The 21,267-nt window shown below is 34.8% G+C and overlaps 1 protein-coding gene across 1 annotated transcript in view; it reads left to right on the plus strand.

Annotated features, from left to right (window-relative positions):
• Positions 1–21,267, plus strand: part of PNPase (polyribonucleotide nucleotidyltransferase 1) — a 440,058-nt gene that overhangs the window by 49,700 nt on the left and 369,091 nt on the right. Inside the window, exon 3 of the mRNA XM_090395838.1 lies at positions 11,731–11,836. Coding sequence (XP_090251964.1) covers positions 11,731–11,836 — 106 coding nt within the window. The remainder of the gene's footprint in view (positions 1–11,730; positions 11,837–21,267) is intronic.

The raw sequence follows: 21,267 nt of genomic DNA on the forward strand, positions 1-21,267 counted from the left end.
TAAGACTCATTATTGTTTATGTGACCATAGGTTTTTTTTAATTACTATATATGTTCATATAATAACGCCTACCAGTTTCACTAGCAACTGTCTTGCTTTCTCAAGGCTTGAACGGTAAACAGAAAAAAATGATAAATGCACAAAGTATAAGGAATACAAAACCGTTAGTAACTATAAGGTAGCTAAGTTGATATGTTCGCATGACAATGTCAGCATGTATTGCGAATCTTTAGTCCATGTCCTGAACACGCGTTGCATTAGCATGTGTTATATGATTGTTGCCATACTGTAGTTTTGTCAAACTGAGTGAATTGATTAAATTTTTCTAAGTCTCATTCAATATGGCACCTTGGATATAATATAATATAAAATACTTCTATGCCCTTTATAGATGATGATTTCAGACACCGATTATTCAAAGAAGCAACAGTAGTCCTACGATTGGGCAGCAACCTAAACAGAAATGAAGGTGCTATGTTAATGAGACTTGGAAAAATTTAATCAATTCACTCAGTCTGACGGAACTACAGTACGCCAACAATCATATAACGCGTGTTCAGGACACAGACTAAAGATTTGCAATACATGCTGACATCGTGACGCGAAAGTATCAACTTAGCTACTTTATAGTTACCAACGGTTTTGTATTCTTTATACTTTGTGCATTTATCATTTTTTTGTGTTTACCGTTCATGCCTTGAGAAAGCTAGACAGTTGCTAGCGAAACTGGTAGGCGTTATTATATGAACATATATAGTAATTAAAAAAACCTATGGTCACATAAACAATAATAAGTCTCATATTTTAAGATCTGATAATGTTGGAGTCTTGACAGGTAACAGACTGATTTGGAGGAAAATTGTTGTTAGGAAATTAGTAATGATGTAAATTTTTCATGTAGTTCTATCATATCCTGTACATCCATTGAGGGTATATATCAGGAATTTGATGATGATGGCGATGACTGTTCCATTGCTAGGGGTGCTTAAGGGTCAAAGCTGTATAACTAAGAGGAGACCTCACATAGTCTTTAAAAGAATGCGGAGAAACAACCAGGGCTTCTGACCTAACGTCCAATCCTCGCCTTCTCGTGGTTCACCCCATGTTAGGTATCTATCTGGATAGTGAATGAATGAGGATGTGCTTGCAATTTGGGATTTACCTACCAAACTGTGTTCTTATTGGCTTGAACTACAATATATAAACGATGGTACAACATGACAGATTGTCATGCTGGCTGGGGCATCACCCAGTTAAACAAGCCCCCCCCCCGTTGTTTTTGCCAGGGAACCAGGGTGAACAGCAAAAAGTCAGCTACTGGAACAAATCCTGAAACACACTCCCAACTCAATATCACCAGATTTCAAAATCGGTATCATCAACAGAAGAAGCCTGAATGGCAAAGAAATGGAGCTAGCTGAGGAATTGGATAAGTACCAGTGATTGATTGAAATAATAGGGGTGACTGAAACAACAACAAAAAAAAAAAAAGAGAAAACTGGTGAGATCTTTCTGAGCAATAAATACAAAATGTTATATTCAGGCAATGATAATGAAGGAAAAGAAGTAGTCATAGTATTCAACACTAAATATGAGTTTTGAATGGCAGGCAATTTCAAGTAGAGTGATGTGGGCAAATATCAGAATGGTGAACTTGACAATGAGACTTATTTGTGCCTATGGTCCCACACAAGGTTCTACTAAGATAGAAGTGGAGGAATTTTTTGAGGCTTTAGAAAAAGCAGCTAACATAATGAAAGATGAAAATTTGGTCCTTGTTAGGGATTTAAATAGCAGAGTAGGAAATGATTGTCAGACATACAAAATATTTTAGGAAAATTTGGAGAAAAGATCAAACTTAATAATAATGGAAAATACCTTTGAATTTCTGCTCAGGACATGGACTGGTGAGGTCTTTCTAACTTGTTGGAACATTGTGTTATTACTAACACAATGTTCCAGCATAAAAATGTGCACAAATTCACATGGAGACAAGAGCAAGGAATCAGAACATTCTCATTGATTATGTTATTGTTGATAGTAATGTTTTTTCCTCTGGTGCAGGACACCAGAGTGTGCAGAGGATTTGAAATTGGAAGTGATCACCATTTAGTCTTGAGCAGGATAAAATTGAATTTCATATTGTGAAAAGAATAACATGTGAGAAAATTTTAAAGTGAATAAAAGTTGAGCAGCTCTCAGATGTGAACTGTGGACAAAAATACATGAACATAATTGAAAAAAAATGAAAGAGTTTGAGAACAGAAATCAAACCTTGGAGATTCAATGGTAAACCCTGAAGAAAACATTCATTGATTCAGTCCGAGAGGCATGTGGTGAGGTTGTCTGCAAGAATAGAAAAATCAAAACTGTTGGTGGACACAGGAAGTTAAAGAGGCAGTGAAGAAAAAGAAGAAAGCATTTCAAAAGTTCCTGGCGAATAAGTCAGCTTGTGCTCTTAGAGAATACAGAGACAAATGTAAGAAAGCTAAACACTGTGTAAAACTAGCTAAACAAAAGTCAAGGGAGGATTTTGGTAAGAACATAGAAAATAAATTTCAAGAAGGTGCAAGATATTCTGGAAGGTGTTGAAAAAGCTGGGAAAAGGAATTAGAGATGATAAAGGTGACATGAAAATTGGAGAAAAAATGATACCCTACGTATGGAGTAATTACTTTGAAGAATTGCTAAATGAAACAGTCATTGACGGTACAGTGGTAAAAAAACACTGACCAGACGTAGTCAGGAATACATATCCATACTTGAAGTAGAAAAAGCCACAAAAGCCTTAAATGTGGAAATGCAGCTGGAGTAGATGATAGTCGACCAGCACTGCTCAAGTAGTGAGGTATAAAAGTCTTACAGTGCCTGCACTACATAGTTTAGAAGGCCTGGAGAGAGGGATGAATTCCAGATGATTGGAGTAGTGCTCTCATAGTACCCATATATAAAAAGGGAAATAAAATTGAATGTGAGAATTATAAAGGTGTTTCGCTACTGAACATTCCTGGTAAGATCTATGCAAGTATACTTGCGAAATGGTTGAGAAGGATTGCGTAAGAGAATTTTGGTGAAGAAAAAGCTGGATTCATGCCAAATAAGAGGCAGTCAGGATCAGATTTTCACTTTACAAAAATCTGATCAACATATAGTTGAGAAATCATGGGAATACAACAAAGATCTGTATTTAAGTTTTGTAGATCTAGAAAAAGCATATGACAGGGTGCCAAGAGAGAGAGAGAGCGAGAGAAGCTATTTATAACGCTACAGCTGCATTGAATCGGTAGGTCATTATATCAAGCAACACTCAGTCTCTATATCCTGAACATCCTTTGAGGGTACATGTCAGGAATTTGATGATGATGATCATAAAATACTAGTATTGGAAAATAAGGAGACTAATGTTTCAGTCACACATTGGAATTGTGCCTTAAGCTGATTTATATCACAAAACAATTAATGTAATTTTACCTTAGTTTTCTTTAATATAGTACTCATGTGAAGGAATAGAAATTGATTCTTTAGAGACACTTGTGACATTAAGACTATAACATAAAGACACGTTTATGCAAGAATATTATATTTTAATTTGCCAAATATTTCAATCTGAAAATAACAGACTATCTTCAGTGGCTACATAGGAACAGTTTTTAACAAAGTGGAATGCCAACAATTGATCATTGAAAAGTAAAATGAGGCATGTAATGTTATAGCGCTAAGTATTAAAGAGAGGAAAACATTTTTTATCAGAGTAATGATTAAATTAAAGATATTAATTCATAAATTCATATAATAATCTTAATTTATAAATAACATTAGACTAATGTAGGAATTAAAAGTCTTAATTAAAAAAATAAAATTAATGTGTTATCCTGATTAAACTTTCCCAAATTTTTGATGAAGATATACAGTCATTTTGATTCAAGTTAGGGCATTGAAGTAAGGCCTCAGCACTTTCTTTAAATAGACGTTCAAATTTATAGCGACACCTGTGTAGGAGGCAAGTCTTGGACCAGAGGATGTTGTGGTTTGTCTCTATTCTGTGCTGAGCTAATCCAGACATCAGATTTGTTGTGCTGAATGTATGATTGATGTTCTTGAATTCTTTTTTTTTATAATAAAAAGAACTTGATACACACCAGGCAGAGACATAGTTGAGCGTTTATCTTTAGAAGAGGGGAAATAGGTGGATATTTTGTTAATAGGTATATAAGTGACGTTCAAATTTATAGCGACACCTGTGTAGGAGGCAAGTCTTGGACCAGAGGATGTTGTGGCTTGTCTCTATTCTGTGCTGAGCTAATCCAGACATCAGATTTGTTGTGCTGAATGTATGATTGATGTTCTTGAATTCTTTTTTTTTATAATAAAAAGAACTTGATACACACCAGGCAGAGACATAGTTGAGCGTTTATCTTTAGAAGAGGGGAAATAGGTGGATATTTTGTTAATAGGTATATAAGTGGCTGTTAAATCATATTTCTTCAGAATTCTTGAAATTGGTTCTGAAATCCTGGAAATATAAGGAATTGGAACTCGACATATTAAATATTTGCTGTTTTGGATTGGATTGTAAGAATCGAACAGATGTTGTGTACTCTTTTCAGAGAAGCCATTTAGTTTCATGTGATGTTTGATAGTTGAACGTTCTTTCTGTAATTCATGAGGAGTTGAACAATTAGTTATGGCTCGTCGGATTAAACATTTTATGATTCCTATTTTTTGATAAGGATGATGGGCAGATTGTTTGAAAATATAACGTCCAGTGAAAGTGGATTTTCTGTAAACTGTTGTTGTTGTTAGAATACCTGAAGGTGAACAGATGAGGAGGACATCTAAAAAAGATAACTTGTCTTTTTCAATCTCCATGGTAAACTTAATACGAGGATGTAAGGAATTGATTCTTGTTAAAAAGGAAGGTAAGGAATCTCTGTCCTTTTTAGACGTCCTCCTCATCCGTTCACCTTCAGGTATTCTGACAACAACAGTTTACAGAAAACACACTTTCACTGGACATTATATTCTCAAACAATCTGCCCATCATCCTTATTAAAAACACAGGAATTATAAAATGTTTAATTCGACGAGCTAGAACTAATTGTTCAACTTTCCACGAATTAGAAAGAACTTTCAACTATCAAACATCATATGAAATTAAACGGCTTCTCCGAAAAGACTACATAACATCTGTTCGATGTTATGTAGTCTTCGACATATTGATTCTTTAAAGAATCAATATGTCGAGTTTAAATTCCATATATTTCCAGAATCTCTGAACCAATTTCAAGAATTCTGAAGAAATATGATTTAACAGCCACTTATATACCTATTAACAAAATATCCACATATTTCCCCTCTTTTAAAGATAAACGACTATGTCTCTGCCTGGTGTGTATCAAGTTCCTTGTAACTGCAGTTTGTCCTACTTTGGACAAACAGGATGCTCTATAGAAAAAAGAATTCAAGAACATCAATCATACATTCAGCACAACAAATCCAATAAGTCTGGATTAGCTCAGCACGGAATAGAGACAAGCCACAACATCCTCTGGTCCAAGACTCGCCTCCTACACAGGTGTTGCTATAAATTTGAACGTATGTTTAAAGAAAGTGCTGAGGCTTTACTTCAACGCCCTAACTTGAATCGAAATGACTGTATATCTTTATCAAAAATTTTTGAAAGTTTAATCAGGATAACACATTATTTTTTTATTTTAAATTAAGACTTTTAATTCCTACATTAGTCTAATGTTATTTATAAATTAAGATTATTATATGAATTTGTGAATTAATATCTTTAATTTAATCATTAATCTGATAAAAAATGTTTTCCTCTCTTTAATACTTAGCTATATAACATCATGCGACTCGTTCTACTTTTGATTGATCAATTGTTGGTATTCCACCTTGTTAAAAACTGTTCCTATGTAGCCACTGAAGATAGTCTGTTATTTTCAGACTGAAATTTGGCAAATTAAATTATAATATTCTTGTGTAAACGTGTCTTTATGTTATAGCTACTCACAGGTGCACTTATATTAAAATAGCTGTGTAAAACATTAATATCACTGAAAATCCCTTTACTATGCAGGAAGTACAGAGGTATAAAAATATGATAAAAAAAAAAAGCTAAATAAAATCTAATTAAATAAATAATACAGAAATTCAAAAAATAAACTATATTTTGTAAAATATTTCTTGGTTTGCATTTGTTTTTCATATATGTTTATCATTACAATATTTCAGTTTTCTTGTGATGAATTGCCAAAGAATTTTTTCCATGACCTATTCTAAAAATAGTCTCTCACACCTATAATAACTTATTTTCAGCACAGTATTTTTCCTTTTAATTCTGTGTAAAGGAATATCCAGAGCACAGTCTGCCATGACTTTGTTGTACTGATGATCACAAATGTTGTTTATATGTTTCTTCATGGTAGATGTTAACTGATCTATCATCTGTCCAAATTAGGCTAAGTTGTAGGCACAAGAACCATATACACCTCAGCAGGATGCAAGAGGATGAAATTGATACTATGGAGATCCAGTGAAGATAGCTAGCCAACTGTGTGGTTTGAAAATTGTATTGATATTATATTTGCAAAGAATATTAGCTATCTTTTCAAATGTACTCTGAATTTAATAAATGGGAATAGCTTTGCTGTGATCTTATGTGTTGGTTGTAGGAAGGATAGCAGTATTTTCAGATCATCTGTTTTATGTTTGTTATAGCCATTGGCTAAAAAGTGTTGGGAAGGTACCTGAGTTCAGATGCATGGACTGTATCATTTAAACAGTTGATCAGGCTCTGTGATAAGTGTTTTGAGGATAATAACTTATTATAATAACTTACTATAATAACTATAATACTATAATACTATAATACTATAATAACTATAATAACTTATTTTCAGCACAGTATTTTTCCTTTTAATTCTGTGTAAAGGAATATCCAGAGCACAGTCTGCCATGACTTTGTTGTACTGATGATCACAAATGTTGTTTATATGTTTCTTCATGGTAGATGTTAACTGATCTATCATCTGTCCAAATTAGGCTAAGTTGTAGGCACAAGAACCATATACACCTCAGCAGGATGCAAGAGGATGAAATTGATACTATGGAGATCCAGTGAAGATAGCTAGCCAACTGTGTGGTTTGAAAATTGTATTGATATTATATTTGCAAAGAATATTAGCTATCTTTTCAAATGTACTCTGAATTTAATAAATGGGAATAGCTTTGCTGTGATCTTATGTGTTGGTTGTAGGAAGGATAGCAGTATTTTCAGATCATCTGTTTTATGTTTGTTATAGCCATTGGCTAAAAAGTGTTGGGAAGGTACCTGAGTTCAGATGCATGGACTGTATCATTTAAACAGTTGATCAGGCTCTGTGATAAGTGTTTTGAGGATACCATTTGTTCTCAACAGGATCAGCCTAATCCTTTTATACATTCTGAAATGTATAAAGTTACCTGTGTCTGCATCTTAAGAACAGAATGTTAGCACTGTTAACATCTGCCTTGAAGAACAGAAATTACATCCATCATCATTTGTATGGCAAATCAGGACTGGTGAACCTCGTTCCATGGAAGAAGGCATTTGTACTGCACTCCATACATTTTTCAAGAAAAAATGTCAATCTCTTTCTTCATCCTTACTGCACCCCACATATGACACTAATGTGCTTTTGACATTAACTACAACAAGTATGACTACATTAATTTGCCCAGATCTAGTAGACAAGTCCCTATAAAACTACATTTAACCTAACTTCTCAGAATTGACTTTGTTGTTATCCATTTCCTAGAGGCTACCTTGTTAGGACATCAGTTTTTCTTTTTGGTTATAATTTTAGTTGTTTCTAAAAATTCTAATGTTAGGAGTGCAGTGCATTTACCACTATTGTAATTTGTGCTGTGTTAGTATTTTACCTCGCTATGATAAAAATGAATTAAAAAGAAGGGCTATGAAGGCAAACGATTCAGTGCATAGGCTATGTAGAAGAAATGGATGTGAGTTTTTTTTGGATGTGTGGAGTGAGTTAGAGGGAAGATTGGATTTGTATAAGAGAAGGATGGTGTACACCTGAATGTGTTTGGTATCAGGAGTCTGGAAAACTAATAACTGGTATGAGACCTAACACAGAGAGTCAGGGAAACTAAATTATAAAGGGAGGACTGATGTGAATGTGAGTGTAAGAGCGACAATGGTATATAACTGTGTTAATGACAGGAATCGGCTTTGTCATGGAAATGTTGACGAGGTGAGAACGATTTTGGGTTTGTGTTCTTCTTGCTCAGACCCATCGTGTGCAAAGTTGTCTCCATGTGTAAGGCATTGAGATCTGCAAGATGCCCAACTGTGTCAGGCAGACTGCAAACAAGAGTATACAAAAGAACGTGCAGGTAGATTATTATGTCTGTACTCGAATGCTAGGATTATCAGAAACAAAGGTTAGAGTTTGTTGGCTTAGTCAATATGTTGCAACCTCAGATTGTAGGAATTAGTGAGACCTGGCTATCAGAATCAGACATGCTAACTGGTATCGAGTGTTATGGGTACAGTATTTTTAGGAAGGATAGAGTGGATAGAAGAGGGGGGGGGTACTTGCTGTTAATGATATTGGATGGCTTAAATCCAGTTAGAGTTGAGACCTATGAATGTAGTAATACTACTAACAATATTTCATGTGGCAGTGAGCTTGAAACCATCTGGTGTGAGGTGGAATCTAACGAGACAAATTACATAGTGGGGTGTTATTACATACCTGGTGAATCGGTTGCTGGTGATGAAGAAATGCATCACCAAATAGAAAAGGTAAGTGCGAAAAGTGTAATCATAATGGGAGACTTTAATTATGCAGATATTGATTGGGTAGCAGTAGACTCTTATGAGAAGAATGAAAATAGATTTATTGAGCTGTTGCAGGACAACTTCCTCAAGCAGCATGTGACAGAAGGAACTTGAGGTCAAAGAGTGTTAGATTTGATTATAGTGTCACAGGATGTTTTCAGTTAAAAAGTAACTATTCTGAGTTCTGTGGAATGGGATCGGTTGCTGGATGGAAAGAATATCAACAGTGCATGGGAAGCATTTAAACAATACTTAAATGATGCGATATCAGAATGTGTCCCGAGAGTTTGAAGAATAAATAGAGTAGGAGTCAAATGGATGTGTAATCTTATTAAGCAAGAGATTCGTAAGAAAAGGATGATGTGGAAGGAATACCATTTGCATAAGGATGACGTCCGTTATGAACATTATAAGCAGAAGACTAGAATAGTCACAACTGTTGTATGGAAAGCAAAGTCTGATTATGAAAAGAAACTGACTCTGCGTGCTAAAGACAACCCACAAGAATTCTATCGATATGCTGCAAGTAAAAGAAAGAATGAATATGAAAGAATAACTCTTCTAAATCCAGATGGCTTGAGGGTTACACATGCAGAAGAGGTTGTTCAGTTAATGAGTGCCCATTTTGTTAAAAGCTATCAACCTGGTGAACGAAACATTGAGCTCACTGCTACCTTTTCACTAGATGAAGAAATGCAGGTGTGTGAGGGCAAGGTATTAGAGCTGTTGCACAAATAACAATGATATTCTATAACAATGGTAACATTGTTATAGAATGTGAGCAAGTTGCTAAAACATGACCTTCATTGCAAAGTGGATATTCACTGTCAACCCATTTCTGAATGCAGGCCCTAACCAATTGTTCCAAAATCTTCACCACCACTTCTGAGATAGTAATTGGTCGATAGTTGGATACATCGGTCCCTATTGCTGAATTCTTATTCAGCAATAGGGACTGATGGAATATCAGCACATGTGCTAAAAGAGTTTTAAGCAGAACTGACCATTCCTTTGACCGGATGTTTAATATGAGTCTCAGAACAAGGAAGATTCCACAGGAATGGATTGTGATTCCATTGCACAAAGGTGGTGCAAAGACTGATGTATCCAACTATCGACCAGTTAGTATCTTAGGAGTGGTGGTGAAGATTTTGGAACAGTTGGTTAGAGTCTGCATTCAGAAATGAGTTGACAGTGAATATCTACTTTGCAATGAACAACGTGGGTTTACTACAGGAAGGTCATGTTTTAGCAACTTGCTCACATTCTATAACAATGTTACCATTGAACTAGACAAGGGGAATGGATACACCATGATACTTTTGAATTTTGCTAAGGCTTTTGATAGAATACAGCATGGCAGACTGCTGCATAAATTGGAGAAAATGAGTTATACAATATTAGCATGAATAAGAGGATGGCTGACCGACAGATATCAAAGTGTTATACGGGGGGGGGGGGGTATCTGAGTCTGCAAGGTTTAAGGTAACAAGTGGTGTACCACAAGGATCAGCGCTTGGTCCATTGTTATTTAATCTGTACATTAATGATATTGGGAAGAATTTGACAAGTGACATACATTTATTTGCTGATGATGCAAAGATAGGTAGGGTAATCAGGAATGCTACTGATATACAGTCTTCGCAGAATGATTTGAATAGGCTGGAATTTGGGCATGGGAAAATGGGTGTCAGTTCAATGTCAATAAATGCAAAGTCATTCACTTTGGCATGATTAGATAGTCAATGTCATATTATATTGGTGGGATTTGGCTAGAAGAAACTGATGAGGCTAGGGATCTTGGAGTGTTAATAGATAGGAAGTTGAAGTTTAGGGACCATGTGGCAAAGATTGCAAATACAACTCAAAAGATAATTGCAATGCTGAAACGAATGTTCACATGTACAGATAAGGATGTTATTTTGCCTCTTTACAAGGCCTTGATAAGACCTCACTTGGACTATTACGCACAGGTCTAGTCTCCTAGTTTCCTTTGTGATTCTGATATATTGGAGAGAGTACAAAGGAGAGTGTTAAAAACGATATCAGGATTGTGGAATACTGATTATGAAGACAGATCGAGAATTTGTAGACTGCAGACGCTTGCAAATAGCAGAAAGTGGGTTGATATGATTGAGACTTACTTACTGATTTTCTTCCTAGTCTGAAAGAGTCATACAGGATTTCAGTTGGTGGAATTTTTGGAGGGTGGGGAATGGATGAGAGGCATCCTTGGAAGCTGAGAATGAAGGCTGCCAAGAAGGGTGTGAGGGCTAGATTTTTCTCTCAGAGGGTGGTGCATGATTGGAATGGATTGCCATTGGATGTTGTGAGTGCAAGCAGTGTGAATGAATTCAAGAATAAGTATGATAGGTGGTATGTGTGTAGTATGTGGCCTCCCCTTGATGAGTCTCTGCCTCCCTGGTGGTCTCCCTTAATAATAATAATAATACTAGGAAGAAAATTAGTAATGTGAACATCCAGAACTTAACTAGAAAGATATACAGTGCAAAATGTGTGTTTTGATTGTGTACCTAAAGAAACAGGCAAGTCATAACATTAGTTAAATAATAGCATTGGTAGGCAGCATGGATGCATATGGATTTAAAAAAAAAATCCTTTTAACCAGGAATCAAAAAAAAATTTTCACCCAATGTTTTCTAATATACATCTATAATCCATTAATCTTTATAATCCAAAATATGCACTGCATAATATTACTAGTATTACATAAGGTTAAGTAAAAGTATCTAGTTCATTATTTTTCACTTTAGTGCTCTACTTTAAAAAAGAAACAGATTTACATTTTATCTTGCAAAATGTTTTTTTTTTTTTTTTTTTGAGATTTATTATCATTATAAATTATCTTTAAGGTAGACTATAGACAGAAAGCTGCAGCTGCAGGTAGAATTCCCCCAAACTTTTTACGTCGTGAACTTCATCTTACTGAAAAGGAGATTTTGACAAGCAGACTTATAGGCAAGTTCTGCTAGTTTTTCACTTGCATATTGTATTTTTAATTATCATAAATGTGTATAATTGCTATTTAAAAATATATGGTAAGCCCATCCATGAGAGGTTCTTCAACAGTGCATTAGTATGGGCAGAAAGTTGAAGAGAAATAAGAAACTTGTTAATGCTGTATTTGAATGGTTAGATTGTACAATTTGAGAAATTCATATGAAAGAATTATAAAAGATATATTAGGAATGAAAGAGAGGAGTGTTGAAAATTTACAAAATGTGTTTAAACAGATTTAGAAGAGTTGGGAAGGAATTAATCAATTACATTAATACAAACATATCCATGAACATTTTTCATAAATATATTTGTAGAAATGCTAACCTCAAACTGAATGTATGCGTGTGTGTGTGTAATTTGATGAATTTGTGTAGAGGTAATTGCTGATACAGTGTAGGTAAAGTAACATCTTGAGCAGAAGAGAAAACCTAATTTTTTGAATGCTAAAGAAGTGATTGTTATTTGTAATATATTTATGCTAAGAGAGAAAATGATTCAAGGTTACTGGTAATCTTAAGAAGAGAAATCTTGACTTGTCAAGAGATTTGGATGTATTCAAAGTAAGATTGGAAGAAAATGTTTTTTTTTTTTTTTTTTTTTTTTTTAAAGAAATGTAAGAATTTATTTTTACTGGCATTGAAATCTATAAGAATCTCACTGAACAATGGATTAGAAGTTATTTAAGAATTGTAATACTCTGGTAGTTTAGGTGATTTGTATAGTAAATTTTGTCAAATGAGAAACTGGATTTGTTTTATAGTATGTACATAGCTGTCATACTTAATGATAAATTTAGTTTAATCCTTTATCCAAGTGTGAGCAAACAAAGTTTGTGCCTCAAAGTATCTTCAGAACTGGGGTAAGGTAGTACAACACCAGGCAACTCGTTGCAAAGGTGGAGCAAGCTAACATTCTCTCCTATCTCAGTATCTCCCATAATGCAAAACACATCTCCTTGCGGATATGTATAATGTTATGCATTAAGGTAAGGGCCACTACCCAGACCACTTTCAACCTTTATTGAGGTCTCTTCAGTGGGAGCCAGGCAGAAGCATTAGCAAGGTCATCTCTACCTATAGGAGTTGCCAAATGGTGTGCCCACCTTTTTATTAAATTACTCTGGATTTAGAGAAAAATGTTGAAAGTTTATTTTTTACTTGGTAAGACTATAATAAATTTAGTTTAATACTTTTTTAATCTTTACTTGTTTAATCCTTACCCCAGTCCTGAAGATACTTTCAGGCACAAACTTTGTTTGCTCACACTTGGATAAAGGATTCAACTAAATTTATTATGAAAGTTGGCACACCGTTTGGCAACTCCTACAGGTAGAGATGACCTTGCTAATGCTTCTGTCTGGTATCTCCACTTGGGCCTGGCTCCCACTGAAGAGACCTCAATAAAGGTCGAAACTAGTCTGGGTTATGGCCCTTCCCTTCATGCATAACTGCAAGGAGATGTGTTTTGCATTATGGGAGATACTGAGATAGGAGTGATGTTAGCTTGCTCCATCTTTGCAACGAGTTGCCGGGTGTTGTACTACCTTACCCCAGTCCTGAAGATACTTTCAGGTGCAAACGTTTGCTCTCACTTGGATAAAGGATTAAACTAAATTTATTATAGTCTAACCAAGTGAAAAATAAACTTTCAACTGTCATACTTAAAATTTGAAATGGAAAAGAAAACTTATGGGAAAATTACTTTTAATGATGTAAAATTTTCACCTCACTATTAAACACACCTTTAGTACAATGATGATGGAATACAGTTAAATTATAAATAATAGAAGTATTTTTTTTAATAAAAGCCATAATAATTTTCTAATTAATTAAAAAAAAAGAAAATTATATATACATATATAATAAAATTAATTAGGAATTTATGAAAGATTGATATGGTTGTATTTCCCACAAAGTGGATAATGGTAGACTATCAGATCTGTTTAAATTCAGATAATGTAGAAAAGTCTCACAGCTCTCTTTGTATAAATGTTCCATAAGAAATCTGCTTTTATGTAGGCACTTGATTTTCTTCCATAGTACTCTCAGTAACAAATTACACGATAACCACAGTAATTAACTTTAATGAAATGAAAGTACAGATATTTCGTACTGAAACTAACTGTACATCATCAGTGCTTAGAAACAAGCACATAAAGAAATGGGAATATAGGCTACATACACCAATCTGTGGTTTACCAAATCTCATTCAGATTTAGCCAATATAAAAGGGCTTCACAACTTTTTTTCCCTCAAGCTTACACCACAAGAACTTCTCACTATCAAAACTTTAATGGAATTTAATGGTTTCAATCCTAATCAAATCCAGCAGATATTGACTCCTATGTTCCAACACCTCTGGATTCTTCAACAGACTGCAGGGTTTTAGTCCCTTATATTTCTGGTATCTCTGAACCAATTGGTAGAACTTTGAAGAAGTATCACCTTATTCCCACATATTTTCTTATCAATAAAATTTCTCCACTAAAGATAAACTGTCACCTCTATCATTAGCTGGCATTTACCAGATACCTTGTGAATGAACAGCCTGTTTGCCCAATACCTTTGACAGGCCATTCTGTGGAAAAAAAAGAATTAATGAACGTCAGTATTATATTAAATACATGAAACCTAAAAGTCTGGTCTGGCACAACATAGTATTAACACTAAACACAGTATCCAGTGGGATGAAGCTCGTCTTCTCCAGAAGCAGTTTTAAATATGAGCACCTTTTCAAAGAAAGTTGCAAAGCCCTTTTACATAAGCCAAATCTGAATTGGAACAGTTGACTCTTTATCCAAAAGGGGGAGATTCACATTTTATGTAACCATAAAAAATAATTTTAATAATGCAGATATCCCATGATTAATTAATCCCTCGATGTTACCGCATATATCAAAATCGCATTAATCAAATATAATAATCAATTATAAAAATTACAATTCGTCCATGATCAATTACTGTATTAATAATTCATTTTATATGGTACTCTTTTAGGGAAGATAAAAAATGAATGCAAAGTAAATGTTTAATAAATGCTTGTACCTACATCAGCTACTGCACTTTTTTTTATCAAAAAAAGTTATCAAGAGTCGATTTAGTTTTTTTCTTATAAGCATATATTCTACAATAACAAGCAAAATGACTCTCTAGACCTCAGCAAATAAGCATTCTTCGATTAACATCTGGATCCACATCCATTACTTGCTGCTTAAGTGATTCTAAACTACGAAATATTCCATCCAGTTCTTTGATTGTTATCTCCTTTGGAACCTCATCTTCACATTCCATTTGTTCGTTTTCTTCATATGCACATTGTTGTTGTTCAATTTCAAGAAGATTGTTGTCACCGAAATCTTTTGAATTTAAATCCAATAATTCTTTAACATCTTCTGCATCAAAATCAAGGTCTTCACCAATTGCAACGATTTCTTCAACCACGTTATTCACAGTATTTTAAAAACCACCTAAGTCATTAGCCATTCTGCAAAGCATTTTCCAAATTAAAAGACGCTTGCTCCCACTACTCATGAATGTTTTCAGTTGCGTGTTTAATGTTAAAATTTTTCCAAAATTCTTGGAGCCTAATCGCCTTTTCTCCTGTTGTTGTTTCTACTGCCTCTGAGAATGTCTTTTTAAGAAAATAGGCTTTGAACGTTGCAATGATGCCCGTGTCCATGGGTTGTAACAATAATGTCATGTTTGGTGGAATTTTGTTAAATTTTAAAGGTGCGTTAATTAAAACTCTTGCCATTTAAATAAAGTGATTGTCGCAATTAATTTCGCCACATTAATCAAATCCCACGTTAAGCAAGGGATACCTGTATTTATTAATATTCATTTCTAGCATCTGGCAACAGTTTTTAATTGGTAAACCACCAATTGTTGTATGTACCTTGTATTCGAGTTTCTTTGATTTGCTTGTTTCTATACACTGATGATGTACTGTTATTTTCGGTACAAAATATCTGTACTTTCATTTCATTAAAGTTAATTACTGTGGTTATTGTGTAATTTGTTGTTGATAGTTATGCTACAGATACCTTTAAAGATTTCAAAGTACTCTGTGTTTGGTCGAGATAGTATGTTCAACTAAGCCAAATTGCTCAGGTTAATGGTACTGGATATAAGATTTATGTTCCTCATGGTAGATCTACCCAATTGTTTGAATTATGACAAGTCACAGGAGCAAGGGACCTCGTAGACACCACCTGGATAGTTGAGTGGAGGAAGCATGTCTTTAAGAAGTAAGGAAGTTGAATCTTCCTAATAAGACAGAAGAATACTACAGTGCTATACGTGTGGATAGGCTTATGCGTTCGTCAGACATTTTTGTAATAGATTTCACGGTTTGATATGAACACAGATGATTAAGAAAATAACTATTTATTAACTTAAAAGCTATGTAATGCACAGAAGCTTCTACAAGTCAGAGAGGTTGTTCCTGGAATCAACAGAAGCCTTAAAACATACTCCAAACCTTAACAAGTATGGCTGTATAAATCTACTAAAGATTTGGGAGACAGTCATCTTAAGACCAAATTAATATTTATTACTTTTATTTTATTTCATTTTTTCAAACTTTCTAAGACTATCATTTGGCCCTCCTACATACAAAGTTCTAAGTACCTGTTCCATGTTATTATCACTGGAAAATCTACTTCACATAATAAGAACTTTTTAGATTTTAAAAATAAAATTTGTGATAATCATTTAGGCTCTTCAGATACTAACTATACCTCTTTTCACTGACATTCTTTGACAGTACTATTAATTTATTTAAACAGTTTCCTCCAGATATAATCTAACTAGATATAGTTTGATAGCTTAGCTGAACATGCCATCTCCACCAAACACAGAATGCTTTGCAAAATAATCGAGTTTTTACAATAAAGTAGATTCCTAATGGAATGTTTATGCTAGGAAAACTTTGAGATCTTTCTATGAGGGTGGTCTGAAAAGTTCTCAGCCTAACAATAAAAAAAAAACGAATTCATAATTTCAAAATTATTTTAATTTTTCAACATAATCTCTCTTAAGACTAATACATTTATTCCTGTGATGCTCCAGCACCATTATCCCATCCCTGTAGTGGTTCTCAGTAAGATCTGCAAATTACCCCTCTACAGCTGTAATTATAGGGTGGATGTTCCAACAATTCATAGTGCAGATCCCTTAATTTTCCCATTGCTAAAACACCTTTGTGGGCAGGTGTATTGTCCTGATGAAAGGTGATTTTTTTCTTCTGCAAACTGGGTCTTTTCTCACGAATTTTTTCGTCTAGTCTGGTTAAAAGATCGGAATAATATTCTCCAGTTATTGTTTTACCCCTTTTCAAGATAATTAATAAACAAAATGCCTTTAGCATCCCAAAACACCAATGCCATGACCTTTCCTGCTGATGGAACTGACTTTGTCTTCTTTGGCTCTGAACAACCGGTTTCTGTCCACTGTTTTGACTGCTGTGTTTGATTCTGGTGTGTAATGGTGAATCCAACTCTCATCCATAGTAATAAATCGTTGCACAAAATCAGTTTCAATCTTCTTAAAACACTCCAAGCACTGTTCAGAGATTTTCATGTGAGTGCATTTTTGATCTGCTGTGAGCAAGTGCAGCACCCATCTTGAGCAAAGCTTTTTCATTTGCAATTCTTCATGCAAAATATATCCTACACGTTCTTTTGAAATGCCTATAGTCTCAGCAATTTCACACACTTTGACTTGCTGGTCATCCAATACCATATTGTGCACTTGATCAATGATTTCTGGTATCATTCTAATCTTTAGAGGTACTTGTGACATAATAAATTAATAATGGAACACGTATAGACCACAGTAATAACTTTAATTAAATAAAGGTACAAATGTTTCATTCTGAAAGTAACAGTACATCCTCAGTGACAAACAGTTAAAGGAATGGAATACAAAGTACAGAGCAGTCGGTGGATCACCAAATAAATTGTTGCTGTGTGCCAGAAGATTAATTACTAAAATATTATTAAATAATTCTTTAAAGATAATTATTTCATTGATGGTTGCATAAAATAAGAGTCTCGCAAACTTTTGGGGGAGAGAGAGAGAGAGAGACAGTCATTTCGATTTAAATTCGGCCGATGTAAGAGGGCTTCGCAACTTTCTTTAAAAAACGTTCACATTTAAACCTGCATCTGTGGAAAGATAGGCTTTATCCCACTGGATATTATAATTAGTGTCAATGCTATGTTGTGCTAGACCAGACTTATGAGGGTTCATGTATTACAAAATTTCTCACTTGTTGCCATCTACAAAAGACAAACTGTCACCTCTATCATTGGCTGGTGTTTACCAGATACCATATGAATGCAATTTATCATATTTTGGACAAACAGTCCATCCTTTGGAAAAAAGAATGAAGGAACATCAGTATTATATCGAATACATGAAACCTCATAAGTCTTGTCTAGCACAACATAGCATTGACACTAATCATAATATCCAGTGGGATAAAGCCTGTCTTCTCCACAGATGCAGGTTTAAATATGAACACCTTTTTAAAGAAAGTTGCCGAATTTAAATCGAAATGACTGTCTCTCTCTCCCAAAAGTTTGGGGGACTCTTATTTTATGCAACCATCAATGAAATAATTATCTTTAAAGAATTATTTAATAATATTTTAGTAATTAATCTTCTGGCACATGGCAACAATTTATTTGGTGATTCACCGACTGTTCTGTACTTTGTATTCCATTCCAACTGTTTGTTCTACACTGAGGATGTACTGTTACTTTCAGTATGAAATATTTGTACCTTTATTCAATTAAAGTTATTACTGTGATCTATATGTGTTTCATTATTAATTTAATTGATTTTTGGTATTGTTAACACTCTTTGGACGTCCTTCATGTGGATCATCTTTAAGGCTGGTACGGCCACATTTAAACTCAGTAGATGTCGAAAGTTTATGGGCACTCTTCTCCTTTGTCGAAAACAAAGGAGAAGAGTGCCCATAAACTTTTATTAACTTTGAATGAATTTCTTTTGGTGTTAAACCATCTTTTACAGAGAATTTATAACTGCGCAATACTCAGTTTTATCAATTTCAAGGATACAGACAACACTTTTGCTTCAGATAGCTGTATAAAACAAACTACTTGATAGAATGACTTGCAATTTCACATGGATGCTTATGACAGATGTACGAACTTAGAAAAAAAAAATCATGCCGATAGTGTTACCATCTATGATCGAGGCCAAGAACTTTTCAGACTACCCTCGTATTGTCTGCACAAAGAAAATAAGTTTTATGTGATCCTATTTATTTATTTCTTTTATGGAGAGCCCATTCATGAAAGGTTGGTCAACCTATAGTACGTTAGTACCATGGATAAGCAATAAGGAACATATTCACACTTGATTTGAAAAGCTGTGGGTTGTATTCCATGGGAAACACATGTGTTGGTGGAAGGAATAAGCAACGAAGAGCAGAAATTTGTCCTGTGGATTTGGAGTTGGACTGTGAGATGGTGCTAATTCTAAAGAACAGCAGCCATAGAAATATTTATAGAAGATGCAGGCTTCGGAGATTTGAATGCCTGTGTGAAAGTGAGTGGAGTGTATCAGTGAGAACGAGAGAGTGGTCTTCAGTCAATCTAACTGCTGCTCCTTTTTTGTGTAGAATTCAGTATTTTCATGGAGCTCTTAGGGGCACCACCCCAGATGTGAGAGCATTATTCAATGATCAAGTGGGTTTGTGATTTGTATAGGGTTAAGAGCTGTTTAGAGTTATAGTAATGCCTCAATCAAAAGAGAAAGCCAGCCTAATTTATTGGATGCAGAGGATCTATGTTGTGCCAAGCGAGATTAGAGGTTAGAATTATTCTGAGAAGGTGAACCAAATCTTGGATATAGATTTGAGAATTGTCAAGGGTAAGATTGGAAGAACAGGATTATTTTTTGTGGGAAATAATGCAGAGCTGTGTTTTGCTGCCATCAAAGTTGGTAATGTTATCCAAACCCCCATTGATGAATGCTTTGAAGAAAGATCAAATTTAAGGTAGTAGAGGTTAGATTTCTGAAGGTTTTATTTTGTAGAGTTTGTCAAAGAAAAAAGGAGGAGTGAAATATGTGTATCATCATCCAAACTGTGTACTGGATTGGTCAGTACACAGTTTGGATGATGTCAGCTGGAATAGATGGTTTATGTATAGGAAGAGAGTGGGTGCTAGGTCCTTGCAGAACCCTACCACTAGTTGTATAAATAGAAAATATGGAACCATCCAACCAGAAATCTGGCTCCCAGTTGCAGAAGTCATGGGGCAGACTGAATGATGGGAGTTTTTCTAATAGGTCTTTTTGCCAAACTCAGTCAAAAGCCTTGGAGATATCAAGAGCAACCTCTTGATATCGCCAAGTGTTTGTCCAGAGATGGGTGATGCAGGTTATTAGATCCCCTGTTGATCAACAGTGATGGAATCTATACTATCTGTCATTTATTAGATAAGTCTTCCAGGTAGTGTAGGAGTTGGCCATTGATGGTTCTTTCCATTACTTTAGAAAGAACTGAGGTGAGAGAAATTGGATGGTAGTTTGAAGGTAAAGATTTGGCACCCTTCTTAGGAATAGGTGGGAGTCAGTTGTAGGGAACAGACCTTTAAAACAATTAGAGGAATGCCATCAGGACTGGGAGATTTTTTGTTATCCAGTTGGGACAAAATTTTTATGATCTCTTTTTGGTGAAAGATCAAATGCAGCATTGAATGTTGGGTGTTTGGAATGGTTGGGGGGGGGGAGGCATTTACCATGTTCAGCTATTCAAGAGTGAGGAGAAGTAGGAAGCCAGGAGGTTGGCTTTTTCTATGAGTGTAGTAGTGGTGGGAGTTCTGTTGGGCAGAAGTTACAGCTGATAGCTTTGGCTAGAACCCAGAAGGCAAGACTGTTTGGGCAGGATGCACGTTTCCTGCTTTTAGCTCTTTCAAAATCAGTTTTCGATGTGGTGATAATTTTCTTGCAGTTATTCTGGACTTTGGTGGAGGCTGTATAGGAAGATGGAGTTTTGGTTTCCAGCCAATTGTGGTATGCCAACCTCTTCTTTTGTACCAGCTGATAAGATTTCTGCCGAAATGACCTGACTTATGGAATTCGTTTAACAGAAAAGGTTTGTTGACTGAAATACAAGACTTCCAAACATTTTATAGCAATGACATGGCAGAATGAGGTTACATTGAATGCTTATAAACATATTTTGTTAAATAAATGGTTTAACTACTGGCATAGTGTGCAGAACTTTTGAAATTATCATCATATGACTGAATCTTCAGTCTACATTTATATAGCCCAAATAATTAAAATGATTAACTTGTTCAGTTATTCTGCTATTTATAACTTTGATTTCAAATGGATGTTTTTCCTTTG

The sequence above is a fragment of the Typopeltis vanoorti genome, chromosome 7 (assembly GCF_054136105.1).
Source record: "Typopeltis vanoorti isolate ZY-2024b chromosome 7, IOZ_Tvanoo_1.0, whole genome shotgun sequence".
Taxonomy (NCBI): domain Eukaryota; kingdom Metazoa; phylum Arthropoda; class Arachnida; order Uropygi; family Thelyphonidae; genus Typopeltis; species Typopeltis vanoorti.